Source organism: Pelophylax lessonae (genome assembly GCF_965119305.1).
Source record: "Pelophylax lessonae genome assembly, chromosome: 1".
In the NCBI taxonomy this organism is placed as follows: domain Eukaryota; kingdom Metazoa; phylum Chordata; class Amphibia; order Anura; family Ranidae; genus Pelophylax; species Pelophylax lessonae.
In genome coordinates this window covers 450,463,307-450,480,762 of record NC_138768.1, presented here as the reverse complement: position 1 = coordinate 450,480,762, position 17,456 = coordinate 450,463,307, and the positions used below count along the sequence as shown (strand labels likewise).

At 44.7% G+C, this 17,456-nt stretch overlaps 1 protein-coding gene across 1 annotated transcript in view; it reads left to right on the top strand.

The window, feature by feature from the left end:
* The first annotated feature begins 9,051 nt into the window (after positions 1 to 9,051).
* The window catches only part of CILP2 (cartilage intermediate layer protein 2), a 70,920-nt gene continuing 62,515 nt past the window's right edge, over positions 9,052 to 17,456 (top strand). Inside the window, exon 1 of the mRNA XM_082245512.1 lies at positions 9,052 to 9,157. Within this exon, the coding sequence (XP_082101638.1) occupies positions 9,103 to 9,157 (55 nt within the window). The 5' untranslated portion in view covers positions 9,052 to 9,102. The remainder of the gene's footprint in view (positions 9,158 to 17,456) is intronic.

The following is a 17,456-nucleotide window of genomic DNA, read 5'->3' as shown; positions in this document are numbered from 1 at the left end:
TTCAATAATAATAACAATGTGAATAAATACCAGCCATGCGACCCGGCTACATGTATGTATTCTTTTATTTCCGAGCATGTGTAGTCTTGCTCTTACGATTTTTTTCGGACGAAAATTGTACTAATTAAACGAAAATCAGACGTTGTGTTCACGTATGCTAAAAATCTTATAGCCTGCACATCCAGCTTTTGTCATACGAAAATTCCTCATCGGCTGTCGAAAGCACTATCGATCCGAAAATCCGCAGATCGGACAAAATTTTACTTCCGATTTTCTTATCGTCTGTACTGACCTTTACTCTCCGGCATCTAGAAAATACTGAATTATCAATTTTGGGGAGAATGACCTTTAAAAGTTAAGTAAGAGTAAAGTTGCAAGGTTGCAGAGAAGAATTTAGATTGGAATTATCGAATGAAAGAATGAAATAATTATCTGCATACTTTGAAAAATATTTGTTTAAAAAGTAAAAGTTAAATCAGCATAAAAACCTGTCATGTAAGATTATCATTACTGTCATTTCTTGTTAACCTTTACATCTCTCAGACTTAGGCTTCATTATTTCAAAAGTAAAATTGAATTCAGTAATTGAAAGCTTTAGTGACTGCCATTAATTACTGGTAAGAATACGTGACTTGAATCACATTAAATTACTCCTACAGAGGTGTAAACAGAAAATAAAACCCACAAGTCTTGTAAATGTGAATCTGTTATCTGGCATGATGTGAACTTCTCTAATGTGACATATTTGTGGAACTGCATAAACAGACTATATGGGTCTCATCTCATGTCTAGCGATGTAAAATCTTCTTGGTGCTGGTAGCAATACATTATTTTAAAAGATAATGACAGCTCAATCGTCATTTTGCATTTATGGTATGACAAATCATCCAACTTAGCCCACAGGTGAGGAGGTTGCTTTCATGCTGGCTTTTATTCTTCTTTTTAAAAGCTGCCCGACATACTATATTTAGCAGTGGCGGCTGGTGCTCAAAATATTTGGGGGGGCGCAAAAAAAAAAATGTAATAGGTATTGCTTTGCGGCAAAAAACGATGTAAAAAATTGCGTGACTTAACAAACAATCATTAGGTTGGTTCAATATTGACCAACGTGTCCCCATTCAATGCACAGTGACCAGCATGTCCCCCATCAATGCACAGTGACCTGACCAGCATGTCCCCCATCAATGCACAGTGACCTGACCAGCATGTCCCCATTAATGCACAGTGACCTGACCAGCATGTCCCCAATCAATGCACAGTGACCTGACCAGCATGTCCCCGTCAATGCACAGTGACCTGACCAGCATGTCCCCATTAATGCACAGTGACCTGACCAGCATGTCCCCATCAATGCACAGTGACCTGACCAGCATGTCCCCATTAATGCACAGTGACCACCTGACCAGCATGTAACCCATCAATGCACAGTGACCACCTGACCAGCATGTCCCCATTCAATGCACAGTGACCTGACCAGCATGTCCCCATCAATGCACAGTGACCACCTGACCAGCATGTCCCAATCAATGCACAGTGACCTGACCAGCATGTCCCCTTTAATGCACAGTGACCTGACCAGCATGTCCCCCGTCCATGCACAGTGACCTGACCAACATGTCCCCATTAATGCACAGTGACCTGACCAGCATGTCCCCATTAATGCACAGTGACCTGACCAGCATGTCCCCCGTCCATGCACAGTGACCTGACCAACATGTCCCCATTAATGCACAGTGACCTGACCAGCATGTCCCCATTAATGCACAGTGACCGCCTGACCAGCATGTCCCCATTAATGCACAGTGACCACCTGACCAGCATGTCCCCATTAATGCACAGTGACCACCTGACCAGCATGTCCCCATTAATGCACAGTGACCACCTGACCAGCATATCCCCATCAATGCACAGTGACCACCTGACCAGCATGTCCCCATTAATGCACAGTGACCACCTGACCAGCATGTCCCTATTAATGCACAGTGACCACCTGACCAGCATGTCCCCATTAATGCACAGTAACCACCTGACCAGCATATCCCCATCGATGCACAGTGACCACCTGACCAGCATGTCTCCATTAATGCACAGTGACCACCTGACCAGCATGTCCCCATTAATGCACAGGTCATGTCATAGGTCATGTCACAGTCATGTCACAGGTCATGTTACAGGTCATGTCACAGGTCATGTCACAGGCATGTCACAGGCCATGTCACAGGTCATGTCACAGGTCATGTCACAGGTCATGTCACAGGTCATGTCACAGGTCATGTCACAGTCATGTCACAGATCAGGTCACAGGTCATGTCACAGGTCATGTTACAGTCATGTCACAGGTCAGGTCACAGGTCATTTCTCAGGTCATGTCACAGGTCATGCCCCAGTCATGTCACAGGTCATGCCACCTGCTCTTGGGCTGGCTCACTCGACTGGACCGACTGCTGTGCTGTGGGCTGCTGAAGACGGGAGACATGACGCTCCTGGGTCCGGAGAGACAGCTCCCCCACATGGTGCTCCCCCACATGGTGCACCCTGACTTCTCCGGGCACTGCTGGCAGCTCCTCTTTTGCCGATCCCTGGAGGTGAAGAAGTGACAGGATGTGATCCTCCTGCAGAGCGCAGACTGAAGTTTATTCTGTGCCAGCAGCTGCAGCAGGGCGGGCAGCCTCACGTTGTGAATGATTGGTCGGCTCGATCGAATCGTGCAGAGATAATCTGCGATCAGACTCAGAGATCTGACCGCAGATTATCTCTGCACGATCCGATCGAGCCGACCAATCATTCACAACGTCAGGCCGCCCGCCCCACTGCAGCTGCTGGCACAGAATAACCTTCAGTCTGTGCTCTGCAGGAGGCTTACATCCTGTCACTACTTCACCTCCAGGCTCCTCGGTACTGCACTCTGCTCTGGGCTCCCTTTCAGCGGGGGCTTCTCCTGCGTCCTCCTCGGTCCTCCCGGCTCCCGGCTTTGTCCTCGGCGGCGATGACTGTCGACGCCGTGGTCCTCCCGGCTTCGTCCTCGTCGGCGGTGATTGGCGAGTGGCGACTCCTCGGTCCTCCCGGCTCCCGGTTTCGTCCTTGGCGGCGGCTCTCTCTCTCCTTTCCTGTGTCCTCTCTCTGGCGGGAACGGAAGGTGATCGTGACGCCGGGGCGGTGCACCGCGCCCACGCGTCACATCACCAGGTCCATGTCCTGATGTGATTGGTCCAGGCTGGAGTCTCGACCAATCACAGCCCGGACATCAGAAAAGTGGGGAGTGTCGGGCGCATTGCTCTGCGCCCCGATGACCCCCAGAAGAGCACCAATCAGCGCCTCTGCCAGCTGAGGGTGGTGTCAAAACCCCCCCCCCCCATACCCAGCACTAGGTACGGCGCCCCTAGTGGGCAAAAATTTACAATTTTTTTTTTTTATTTAATCTTTTTTTTTTCTTCTTTTTTTTTGGGGGGGGGGGGCAGCGCCCCTGCGCCCCCTATCGGCCAGCCGCCACTGATATTTAGTTCTTAAAGCTGAACATCAGGGGGATAAAAAAGGCACAAATTAGTGCAACTTTTCCCCCAATTTTTATGCTAGCATTATCAGTACCTGAATTTGTCCTAAATTAGCCACTTCCACTTTTGTTTATGGCAGATCTCAGACCGAGGATTAAGAAGCTACAGATCAGGTGTGCTGCAGTGCAAGGAGCATGCTGAAAAGAGGAGAAAGCAGAGTGACAGAGAGGTAACCTCCTCAGTGCACTGCTTCTCCTTTCCTTTACTGTCATTGGGTGGGAAGCAGACCTGCAGATGAAAGTAAAACTGCAGCAGAGAAAGATCAAGTTCCCTCTCATGCTAGCTCCAATTGTGCTGTGTGATGGCAGAGCTGTTAAATCTCAGAAAAGGAACAGCAGAAAAATCAAAAACTTTGGCAAATGAAACAACTCTCATATACAGTATGTATTTAAAGCGGAGTTCCGGCCTTAAAAATAAAATTTAGATAAAAATACCCCCGGGACAGTCAGGGCTAGTGCATTTCAGCAATGATAGCCTCTGAACTGTCCCCGGGTCCACTTACCTTTTAGAAGAAATACTTACCTTGAAAATGTCTTGTCCAGCGCTGCCAACTCAGGTGTGGGCAGCTGAAGCCTGCGTGTACTCTTCTGCATCCTCTTCGGTCCCAGAATGCCCTGCAATGGCCCCGCTCATCAGTTCCGGCGCAGGCGGGTCATCCCTGCACAGCTTCTGGGCATGCCCAGAAGCTGTTTAGCAGGGAATGATGCGCCTGCGCTGGAACTGACGAGCGGGGCCGGTGCAGGCGCATTGATTCCTGGGAGCGATCACGTTCAGCTCCCAAGAGTCAACGCAAGAAGAAAGTGATGGCTTTGGCCGTGTCTGCAAAGTATATTTTCTTTAAAAACAAGGTAAGTGAATAAAAAAAATTTAATTAATCAATTCTTTTACAGGTAATTTAGAGGAAGCGGACAGAGAAAAATACATTTTCAGGGTGGAACTCCGCTTTAATTTGGATATTTAGCTGTTTGCCCATAATTTAGCTTTAATCACTTCTGGACCCGGAAGATTTTCCCCCTTAATGACCAGGCCATTTTTTGTGATTCGGCACTGCGTTATTTTAACTATCAATTGCGTGGTCGTGCGACGCTGTACCCCAATAAAATTGATGTCCTTTTTTCCCCACAAATTGAGCTTTCTTTTGGTGGTATTTGATCACCTGTGCAATTTTTATTTTTTGCGCTATAAACAAAAAAAGAGCGACAATGCTGAAAAAAAAAAAACAATATATTTCACATTCTGCTAGATAACATTCCCAATATAAAAAATGTAAAAATCTAATTTTGTATTCTGCTACATATTTTGGTAAAATAAGTGCCAATAAGCGTATTTTGATTGGTGTGCGCAAAAGTTGTTGCATCCAATAACTAGGTTAAAGACTTATGTCATTATTATTTATTCTATTTTTTTTTACTAGTAATGGCGGCGATCTGCGATTTTTAGCGGGACTGCAACATTGCAGGGGACAGATCGGACCCCTAACTGACATTTTGGACACTTTTGGGGGACCAGTGACATTACTACAGTAATCAGTCCTAAAAATATGCACTGTTACTGTAATAATGAGACTGGCAGGGAAGGGGGGTTAACCCATGGGCGATCAAAGGGTTAAATGTGAGCATAGGAGGTGTTTTCTAACTGTGAGGGGGATGGGCTTGTGAAATCAACACACAGACCTGTGATCCTAAATAGGAGGAACACATGAGCTCTGCATTGATTCCTGAGAGAACAAACAAAGGTCTGCTGTGTTTACAACAGCAGACCGCTGTTCTCTCTCCACGGTACAGCGATGCGCAGGAACCTGCCGACCAGCCGCTGTATATCGACAGCAGCTGGTTGGCAAGTGGTCCCCTAGGGCTTCAGAGCCCAAAGGGGACCCTCTGCTTCTACTCCCACCTGCTACCCTCCAGCACCAAATTCCTGCTCCAGTCCAGCACCCCTCTTTTCCAGGCTTGGAATGGTTTCCCCCCTTATCTGTCAGCTCGGTGCAGAGTCACCTCCTGCCTGGTAATCAGCCCACTCACCTCCAGCAGAATAGAATAATTTAACAGTCAGCGCTTCGGTGTGCCCCCATTCTGCCTATTGGGCCCTCTCTACAGTGGCGGAACTCCAGGGCCGGTTGCAAGTGCAACTTTTGCGACCCTGGTAGCTCTGCCACTGCATCATATGACTGGACTGAAGATATCAGAAAAAAAGGTTAGTGCCCTGATAAAAAACAGAAAATGGCAGCAGACATGCTTTTCTACATGTATGAATTCTAAAGTTTAGATGACATCTATAGTCACAGAAATACATTTAAATTTTTTAACATCAGAACTGCTATAGCAATATAAACAATATGAATTGGTAGGGGGTGCGCTGATTGGTGAAAATCTGCTACCAGAAAAGGGAAATAAATAGGGATGAATAAAAAGGTGCGCTAATTCAAGGTGATGTATACATATAAAATTATGCAAACAACTGGTGCTGGTGTTTAAATGATCCAACAGTGATATATAGGTATAAATATATAAATGGATGAAAATATAATATAGCTGGTGCACAAATAAAATAGTCCAACAGTCCAAGGTGAAAAATGCCTTCGAATCTGTGGTCAAAATGCTGCTAAATCAAGGAAAAATCAAATAAAATCAGTGGACAACTGTGATATCCCTCTACCTGGTGAATTTCCTCCTTACCCAGCGGAAAATAGGTAAGTGCAGTAAATAAATCCAAAATAGTTCAAAATAGATTATCAGTGATCACGTGAAGAGCATATTTTGAACTATTTTGGATTTATTTACTGCACTTACCTATTTTCCACTGGGTAAGGAGGAAATTCACCAGGTGGAGGGATATCACAGTTGTCCATTGATTTCGTTTGATTTTTCCTACACCTTGATTTAGCATAATTTTGACCACAGATTTGAAGGCATTTTTCACCTTGGACTGTTGAACTATTTTATTTGTGCACCAGCTATATTATATTTTCATCCATTTATATATTTATACCTATATATCACTGTTGGATCATTTATACACCAGCACCAGTTCTTTGCATAATTTTATATGTATACATCACCTTGAATTAGCGTGCCTTTTTATTCATCCCAATATAAACAATAGTTATTGTTGGCAATCTAAAATAAGCTTACTTGAAAAACCTGCTTTCATGGCATGGCTGTCTGCTGGACATCTTTTTCCACATCTTCCTGGATTCCCTGCATGCTTTGCAGCTTCTTCTCTGTTGTTTACTTACATTTTCTAAGGACTAAGCTCATGGTACCTTGCTGCCTGCCAACAGTGATTCCTGTGCTGACTTTGTCTTCTAAAATTCCTCTTCTCAGCACCTCTGTAGTTCAGAAGGCCGGCTATGTGAAATATGTGACACAGAATTCAAGGAAATAAATGTACGGAATTCTTTAACCAATTTCCATCTGGCTTTTGCATATAAGTGGTTGGACAGAGCCTTCCTTGACATTGGTGGACGTACCCGTACATCCTCCTGCATCTGTGCCTTGTGCGTGCCCATAATGAAATTAGTCCTGTAACATGTGATTGCTGTGACCAATCACAGTGATCACACATGTAAACAAAGGCTGCATGATGATACTGTAGTAAGTACTCTTACTGTAGTAAAAGAAAATCAAAAATAATCACTGTGACGGGTGTCACTTTGGTTGGGGGGCCCGTGGAACACAGCTTACCTTAGAGAGGTTGGGAAATCCCTCTCTCAGCCCCCTAGGCCCCTCTTATGTGTAAGCCACCTGTGTCTATTAGGGACACAGGGTGACCAAGGAAATGATGGACAGGTACTTAATGGACACTGAGAATATAGTTTGGATTACTTCAAATGGGACAATAATATTTATCAACCATATATCTCAAGAAATATATGAAGACTATTCCTGGCCTCTTTGATTCTGAACATGTTCAATGAAAGAGCGAATCACATTGGCCTCTGTTCCATGTTACAGGCCTAGCTGCCTATTGCCAATAAGAGACTGCTTCACACAGTCAGACTCATAGCAGGTGCTAATATCATCAGCTCAACCACCTGTCTTCCACACATTGTTCAATATGCCAATTTACTCACCTATTGTCTACTGTGGGTTCAGCGTTTATACTTAGGATAATGTGTAATGTATTTTGTTTTAGCCTTGTTGCAGTGCTGAGTAATTAACATGTTAATTATAATATTGTCTAGATGTGGATTCCCATTCACCTATTGCTTCTGCCCAGATGGCTAGGTAATTAGTTCAGGTTAATTGTATTTATGTACACAATTTCCTCTGCATAGCATAATGTAATCAGGCACCTGACCTTGTAGGGTAATCTGATCAGGAAGGGGATGTCCTCCTGTGAGGTATATATTCGATGTGAGCTTGTTCAATGAAAGTTCCAGAACTTATACAAGCTATACTTGGCTAGTTTTGTATGGGGCGGCTAAAATATCTGATATCTAATCAAGACTGAAGGAAGTGGTATTCTGACGGAAGCCCACAAACACGTTGTGGGGTCGCAATTTCGTTAAAATTACTATGATGACATTGTGACAATTTACTGCTCTCTCTAATGATCCCTACACCCCAAGGCATGGTTTGCGTAACTATGACCGATGATTGTCATTGCAAGGCTAGGCACTTGACTGAGGTAGGAGAAGGGTAGCACAAAACAATTGGACCCAGAAGGACAATCATATAAATTCATCTCTGTATATAAACAAAGTAAATTATTCCAACTTTTTTTATACCGTTAGGCTGTCTATAAGATGCAACAATATTGTAGTTTTGCTATCCAAGCAGTTCTTGGTTGTGCTAACAAATGTCTGACACAGATCAGACTTTGCAGCAGCCTCTCACCGTGTGATGTACTACACCATTACAATGTTGCAGCTTCTTGCGAGAGAAGACTGAGGAAATGCCTTCCTGTGCCTGCAGCAGACTGACATAATATCAGCCTGTAAAAGTCAGGGATTTTTTTAATGCACACTTGTAAACCTACTGAGTGTTCCACTTTAAAAATAAATATTGCTTAGTTCTTAGAGACAACTGCAATAAAATAGTGTTTTAAAGGTATTTTTTTTTTTTTAGAATAAACTGAAATTAGTAGCTGTAGTAATGGGTGGAATTGTACAAAAGTATATGGCTAAGTCTTAGGTGACAGTGGATAAAAGTATGCAAGAGAGGAGGCAGTATTTTCCTTGGGTGTTTGACAAAAGTAGTGAACTTGTCTTGTACAAAAACAAAATTATTCAGAGAAAAGAGTATATAAAAAGAAAAAAAAATACATTTGTTCCTGAAAGAAAACACAAAGAGGATAATGTAAAAAGAATGTAAATAGCAAAGAGTGTGACAGACACATAATAGTGTTTTTTTGGGTTTTCTTTTTTTTTGCATTTTGAGTTGCCTCCAGTTCCACTCATACCTTTGCTGTTCTCCTATTTCACCCCTGCTTGGAGACCCCTAAGCTTGGGGCTGGAGAAAGCTTTATATTCAGCTACCCTGTGAAGCTTACTGCCAATCATTACTAGACAGAGCAAGAGCCAAATCCATCCACCCTATACTGGGCAGACATGCTAGCTTGCCGCTCTGCACTGCTGCTGTCTGTCCTTTTCTCTTCTGCATTCGGTAAGTAAAAAAACTTATATATATATATATTTTTTTTACATATACTGTATTCACAAGTGTGAATAACATAATACATATATATATATATATATATATATATATATATATATAATTTATTTACATTTTGCATGCTTTAATATAATGCAAAGTAGGTTTAAAAAAATATGTTTATAAAACCATGTCTTTTATTTTTATTATATTTGGTGATCATCAATGTTGGTACTGTTTATACTGTTTATATTACACAAACACTTTAGAAGTTTTCCTATTGTCACTAGTTTTTCTTTACATAGTTTCCTAATGCAGTGTCCAGTATTCAGCAATATTTTGCATTGTCAGTTTAGTAATTACTTGGGAATTATTTTGAAGTAAAGAACTGTTGTATGTGAGATATGGCTAACAATTGTGAATGTATAATATCTGTAAAAAAAGGCAATGACATATTTTAATAACAGCAATGATTATGATAATAAAGAAAGGTTATTTGTAGCAATGACTGTACAACTACAAACCCAAGTACCACTGCTACCATTAAACCTCTATATCAGTGGTTCTTAACCTTGTTGGAGGTACTGAACCCCACCAGCTTCATATGCGCATTCACCGAACCCTTCTTAATTGGAAAAATAAAATATGATTTACTGAGTCTAGTCTCGGGAGGGGCACTGCCAGAAAATAAGGTGTTGTTTACAGAACTGAATTAAATGTATCATACAAAGTAAAATGTACAGAGGTCAGTAGTATGTAGGGCAGCGTACAGAGGTCAGTAGTATGTAGGGCAGTGTATAGAGGTCGGTAAGATGTAGGGCAGTGTACAGAGGTCAGTAGGATGTAGGGCAGTGTACAGAGGTCAGTAGGATGTAGGGCAGTGTACAGAGGTCAGTAGGATGTAGGGCAGTGTACAGAGGTCGGTAGGATGTATGGCAGTGTACAGAGGTCAGTAGGCTGTAGGGCAGCATACAGAGGTGCTGTAGGGCAGCGTACAGAGGTCAGTAGGCTGTAGGTCAGTAGTGAGTAGTTTGTAGGGCAGTGTGCAGTGCTCAGTAGTTTGTAGGGCAGTGTAGTGAGGTCAGTAGCATGTAGGGCAGTGTATAGGGGTCAGTAGTTTTTAGGGCGGTGTAGAAAGGTCAGTAAAATATAGGGCAGTGTATAGGGGTCAGTTGATTGTAGGGCAGGATAGAGTGGTCAGTAGGTTGTAGGACGGTGTACAGAGAATAGGGCAGAGGACAGGAGTTGACAGGACAGAGGATAGGACAGTGTACAGGGATCAGTAAAGCCACACACCAGGGGGCTGGGAGGGCACACACCGGGGGAGGCTCAGGAGGGAACACACTGGGGGGGGGGGTCAGGAGGGCACACACCGGGGGGTTATGAGGGCACACACCAGGGGGTTGGAAGGGCATACACTGGGGGGAGGGTCAGGAGGACACACACTGTGGGGGAGGGTAGTGAGGGCACATACCAGTGGAGAGTCAGGAGACCACACACTGGGTGTCAGGAGGGCACACATCAGTGGTTGGGAGGGCACACACTGGGGGAGCCAGGAGGGCACACACTGGGGGGGGGGTTGGGAAGGCATACCATGGGGTATCAGGAGGGCACACACTGGGGGGGGTTGGGAGGACATACCATGGGATGTCAAAGAGGGAACACACTGGGGGAGGTGTTGGGAGGGCATGCCATGGGGTGTCAGGGGGGCACACACTGGGGGGGAGGGGTTGGGAGGGCATACCATGGGGTGTCAGGAGGACACACACTGGGGGGAGGTGTTGGGAGGGCATACCATGGGGTGTCAGGGGGGCACACACTTGGGGGGTTGGGAAGGCATACCATGGGGTGTCAGGAGGGCAAACACTGGGGTGGGGGGTTGGGAGGGCATACCATGGGGTGTCAGGAGGACACACACTGGAGGGAGGTGTTGGGAGGGCATACCATGGGGTATCAGGAGGGCACACCCAAGGGGGCATTCACAATGCTTTATTGAGCTAAATGAAAAGGACATGCATTTCTTTGTCAGCTAACAGCACCTCTATACTAAGCTGCAGTAACTCAGCAGACTAAAGCCCCATACACACGCAAAGATTGTTGGCCGTAAATTGTCGGCCAACGTCCGATCGGCCGATTGTAGGCTTGTTAGTATGATGCTTCCGACAACCAACTGCGACTTTTCGGCCGAAAAAAATCTGGTGTGCATGCTATAAAATTTTTGTTGGCCAATAACAGAACGGCCGATTGTTCCTCAGTCAGTACAGATTTCGGCAGACAAAATCAGCAAGACTGGGCATGCTCAGAGAAGAAAAAACACACAGAAAGTCAACCATCACATGACATCACTTCTGAAGTTGGTTTTTGTTGGCCAACAAAAGTCCAGTGCAAGTCTAGAGCACATTTCAACCAACAAACAACACTGGACAAAAGACGGCCGATCGGTCGGCCAACAATCTGTGCGTGTGTACGAGGCTTAAAGCCTCGTACACACGCACCGATTGTTGGCCGTGAATTTTCGGCCAACGTCCGATCGGCCGATTGTCGGCTTGTTAGTATGATGATTCCGACAACCGACTGCGACTTTTCGGCCGAACAAAATCTGGTGTGCATGCTATAAAATTTTTGTTGGCCGTCACCACAACGGTCGATTTTTCATCAGTCAGTACAGATTTCGGCAGACAAACATCAGATGAGCAAGACTGGGCATGCTCAGAGAAGAAAAAACACACGGAAAGTTAACCAGCACATGACATCACTTCTGAAGTTGGTTGTTGTTGGCCGAGAAAATTTGTGTGCAGTCTAGAGCACATTTCAACCAACACAACAACACTGGACAGAAGACGGCCGTTCGGTCGGCCAACAATCGGTGCGTGTGTACGAGGCTTTAGCATAGAGGTGCTTGCAAACTAATCCACCATGTACAGCTAGCTGAGCCTACCACCAGGAACATTCACTCGGCTCCCTCTGCTCAGCTGCTCACACTTCCCTCTTCCAGGCGGGCGCGATCTCCGTGGTCAGGTACATCCCCATCCCGCCCACTCAAGCAGCAAGCAGCCTTCAGGAGATAGGCTGGAAACCTGCTGGGGGAGGTACAGGGGGCAGAGCGTCAAGTGTCTATGTGTAATGGCTGTGAGTTGTCCCGATCGCAGCTCTGATTTCCCGGGGGGGTTGGCCTCACAATCAGTAATATTTTCTCGGGGGGAGCAATTGCCTCGTTGCCCCCCCGCCGAACCCCTGAGACTGACTCACCGAACCCCTGGGGTTCGATCGAACCCAGGTTAAGAACCACTGCTCTATATAGTATATAAAAATAGAACAAACAATACATGGCTTTACATTTTCTTTTTTTTTTTGTTATGTGTCAGGTAGACGGCCTAAACATTGCTAGATAGATAGATAGATAGATAGATAGATAGATAGATAGATAGATAGATAGATAGATAGATAGATAGATAGATAGATAGATAGATAGATAGATAGATAGATAGATAGATAGATAGATAGATAGATAGATAGATAGACAGACAGATAGATAGACAGGTTTCTACCTAAAGTGTTACTAAACCCACAACAGTAAAATCTGTATATGCAGTAAATCCTGCTGGTTATACTCACTGTGGAACCTAAGAGATTTCATCCTGAGAATTGTGTAAAAAGGTTGTGTAAACCTGTCTTATCTGATCCTCCCCTTCTTCCACAGTCCCCATTTCTTTTCCTGATAACACAGAGCCTTGGGGGCACACTGCACACGGCCAGTTTGGTGTGTATTGCAAGAGAGGTTTTTTTTCTTCTTGGGAGGGTGCATGTGATCAGAACAGGGCCAATTAGCACTTTCCAGACAGAGGGTCAGGGGTTCTGCAGCCTCATAGAACAATAGGACAATGAAAACACCTTCTACAAGCTTTAACCAGACACTAATAGAGGTCACAAGACTGCTATATACTGCTGATGAGTAAAGGTATCTAGAAGTTTATATTTACTGAAACTATTGCATTTCCATGTTCTGTGTACTGTGGGAGATCAGATCTAGTGAATGAAGGGTTCTGGGTTTAGTAACACTTTAACCAGCTCCGGAAGGTTTTACCCCCTTTCTGACCAGGCCATTTTTTACAATACAGCAGTGCATTGTTTTAACTGACAATTGCGCGGTCGTGCAACACTGTGCCCAAGTAAAATTGATGTCCTTTTTTCCCACAAATAGGGCTTTCTTCTGGTGGTACTTGATCACCTCTGCAGTTTTTATTATTTGCGCTATAAAAAAAAAAATGATATTTTTTACTTTCTGCTATAAAATATATCCAATAAAAAAAATGTAAAAAAATCCTAATTTTTTCAAAAATGTAGGCCAATATATACTCTGCTACATATTTTTGGTAAAAAAAAAAAAAACCCAATAAGCGTATCTTGATTGGTCTGTGCAAAAGTTATAGCGTCTACAAACTATGGGATAGATTTAGGGACTTTTTATTTTCTTTATATTTTTTTTTTAATGGCGGTGCCCCAAATCTTGTGCATATAAACACGTACAGGTATGTGATTTTGTGCAGCCAGGCCGTCCTGCCGCAGTATAGATGCGTTAATCGAAAAGGTAATCTTATTATACTGAATTTATACTTTTGATCTATGATGGGAGTTATAAATAAAGCTGTTTTTCTATTTCAACCACAGTGTCCCCTGTAGTGACCTTCTTGGTAGACACTAGTCTTCCTTTTTAGTATGCAGTATATATGCGGCAGGCAGTCCGGAAGTGGTTATAGGGATATTAAGCTCAAAAAGGAAAAAAAAATGCTGACAGGCAGGGTTTTTATGACCTCTCTGCTATAAATGCTTCCCCCTGCCTATTAGCAGTAATGTACTCTGAGCCCTGCATGCCCAGCTCAGAGTACATTTACAGCACACACTCTTTTAAGAAGCGACTCCTGTGCGCATGTTCAGGACTGATGTCATTGCAGCCCGGTCATTCAATCGGCCAAACAGAGCTGACCCAAAGGAAGCCCGGGGGGAAGATGGAAGCACCTAGGGCACCTGGAGGGTATCCTTTGACAGGTGAGTCAGTCATAATATGATAGTATGTGGTGCACACTAGCACATTATAGTATAAACCTACAGGCGCTCCTTTTTTACATTTTTTTTTTTGAGGAGTTTAATTCCGCTTTATTGTGGAATTTTCTGCTGAGCTGTTAGTAATACCAATTAGGCTGTTAGAAGGTATTAAATCCTAAATCCAGGAAAAAATGTAAAATATTGCAGCTTACAAGTCTTCAGATATGGTGGCTGAATTTGTTTTCTTCTCAATTTTTTTGTACCTAGTGACCCTGAAAGTAATATACTTCCTTTATTAGGGTGACAGGGCACTCACTGTACTGTATTAATGGAGGGGGGGGGTTGTCTAGGACAGGAGTGCAGAACATCTCTATCTCTTCTCTATAACATGGGGGAGGTGTTTTATAGTCCATGTAGATAGCTTGGAGCAATGATACAAATGCAGAACAGGCTGATCACACAAGACAGGGGTGTTTTATGAAATCAGTGGGCCTGTGTGCAAGATCATAGGCTGGGCCCCATTATTTGAATGAAAAAAAAAAAAAAACATTATGCTTAGTGAACTGTGTCAAAGAGTGGGCATGGTTTTCATTGTGGCTGGCGTTTTGCTAGGGTTGTAAAAGACCTGCAAGGCGCTTGTGCACCGGAACTGGAGTAGTAATGTGATTGCAGCGAATGGTGAGCATAGCTAAATTGTGTTAACAGCGGGAAGGGCATAAAGCCTTCTTGTACCCATAAAATATGCTTATATTGCTGTGCCAAAAGCAAGAGTCTTTCATTGCATATGATTTTATGTACACTGAAAATAGTCAGAGAGCTAACACTTTATCTGAGCCAACCTTATAGAAGAACTTCATAAGAATAGTCATGAACTGCTTAAAGTGGTTGTAAAGTCAGAATAATTGTAGGGCCTGTACAAGGAGCCATAGCTCCGAGGGCGTAGCCTGCCTGCCTGTCCGACTCTTCCATCTGGTGACATAATTTCTGCCTGCGTTCCACGCTGGTTTGTTTCCTGGTGGCCACAGGACAATCAGAGGAGCTGCATCTGAACACCACAGCCCCGTGGACATCATGATACTCCAGGGATGGATTGGAATGGCCTTCTCCCCTCTCTCCACTTTGATGAGCCTGCTTCATGCTTACATCCTATAAGTGTATTTTAACCTGTGTGCAATAAATGCCTTTAACCTCTACGCTTAGGTGTCACTTCCTTATTCTCTCCCTTCTTGTCAGAATAATCATAAACTGCCATCTCCTCTGTTTTATCAAGATATAAAGTACTGTGTGCCCATTTTTTTTTCAATTCTAATCTTAAATACCTTCTCTCACAGCCCCTCCATGCTGTCCCGTGTCCTCCTACTTTTTCCTTCCCCGATCTAAGGAATTCAAGGGGAAGGGCTATGTAGCACTGCCCCCGCAAGGACTGCTTGATATTCACTCTGTGGGTTTCCCCTGGTTACCAGCACATGGGCATAAGCAAAGACAATTGGCTCTCACTTCAATAATCAGTCCAGGGGTATTTGGTTGTTTTTGTGGTTTATTGATAAATTGGGGATAGGAGATGGAAATAGTGGGATACTCCAACTTTAACTATTCACAGTGATTGAGGACTCTTATCTTCTCTGCTGTACTATGGATTAGGAACAGCCAGGCTGCTGATTCATCCTGCCACTTCGGATGAATGTGGATTAAGCCTAATTTTCTTAAAATGACTTGGTGAACAGCTAGTTATCTTCAGGACACTCTCCCTAGTATCCTCTCTCTCTTCTTCTGCTGACACTGACTGTCCTACTAGCAGGGGTGGCCCCCCTCAGTCCAGGCCTCTTGACACGAGTCCCTGTACTCACAATACTGTAGTCCCAGGGTCTCCAGTGTCTACCCTCTCAGTCACCTCTCCAGGACCTCTATCGGCTCACACACAGGCTTCAGAACTGACAGGCAGGGAGGAAGGAGGAGAGGACTCAGAGCAGAGAGTGGGATGATGGAGGCACGTACACTGACCACAGTATCATGGATCAGCAGCTATGATTACCCTGGTCAGCAAACACAGGGGGACACAGGAACAGGCAGGATCAACCAGGTATTTTACAGCATAGAAAAGGGCAAAGTGCACAGCACAAGCACTAATACTATTGATCATGCCTTAAAGGAACAGAACCTTTTTTTCCCTTTTAGGATTACAACCGCTCTAACTATCAACAACCATTGAGACAATGAACACTTTGGTGAGAACTTGAAGTATGTAATGTATAATATAGTGTATATAGTGCAGGAGTAAAAATGTCTTCATCGTTTCCCCCAACTTTAGTCTTCAAGGCCCCCCCCCCATCCTCAGGCCTCACAGTCAACCCACTCTCACGTTTCACATTCCCCCCATCCTCAGGCTTCACAGTCCCCCCATCCTCAGGCCTCTCATTCCCCCATCCTCAGGCTTCACAGTTACCCCCATCCCTAGGCTTCACAGCCCCCATCCACAGGCTTTACAGTCCTCCCATACTTAGGCTTCACAACCACCCAACCACAGGCTTCACAGTCCTCCCTTATTTAAGCTTCCCAGCCCCCCATCCTCAGGCTTCACAGTCCCCCCCATTCTCAGGCGTCACAGCCCCCCCCATCCTCAGGCTTCTCATTCCTCTCATCCGCAGTGCTCTCAGTCTCCCGACATCCTCAGGCTTCAGAGCCCCCCTATCCTCAGGCTTCGCAGTCATCCCCCCATCCTCAGCCTTTTCATCCCCCCATCCTCAGTCCTCCTGCTTTCATTACAGCTTTCTTGATAGGACTTCTGCCACAGTTCCACGCTACATTATCTTAACTGATGTGTCCCAATAGCAAAACAAGGGACATTCCTCTTCACGCAAGAACTCAAGCATCAGCAGGAGCCTTTGGCTCCTGCTGCTGTCAATCAAAATCAGTGAAGAAGTGGGGGCGGGGCTAAGCCCCGCTGTGTGTGTGTCTATGGAGCGCAGCTCACGAACAAGCCGACGCATGTGCCCCCATAGCAAACAGCTTGCTATGGAGGCACATGAAGAGGAGGAGGAGCCAAGATCGCCGGCAGGGGACCCAGAAGAAGAGGATCAATACCGTTGCACAGAGCAGGTGAGTATACTGTAACATAGGGAAAGCCGCTCAGGTGAGGCACAGATATCCAGGTGCTGGTCGGATCCGCCGTCCAGTGATCAAACTTCCAAAGAGAAAAAGTGACCGCACCCAGAGATGAATGAACTTGAAGTGTTTATTCCCATTCATAAAAGACAACGGTGCATCGAAC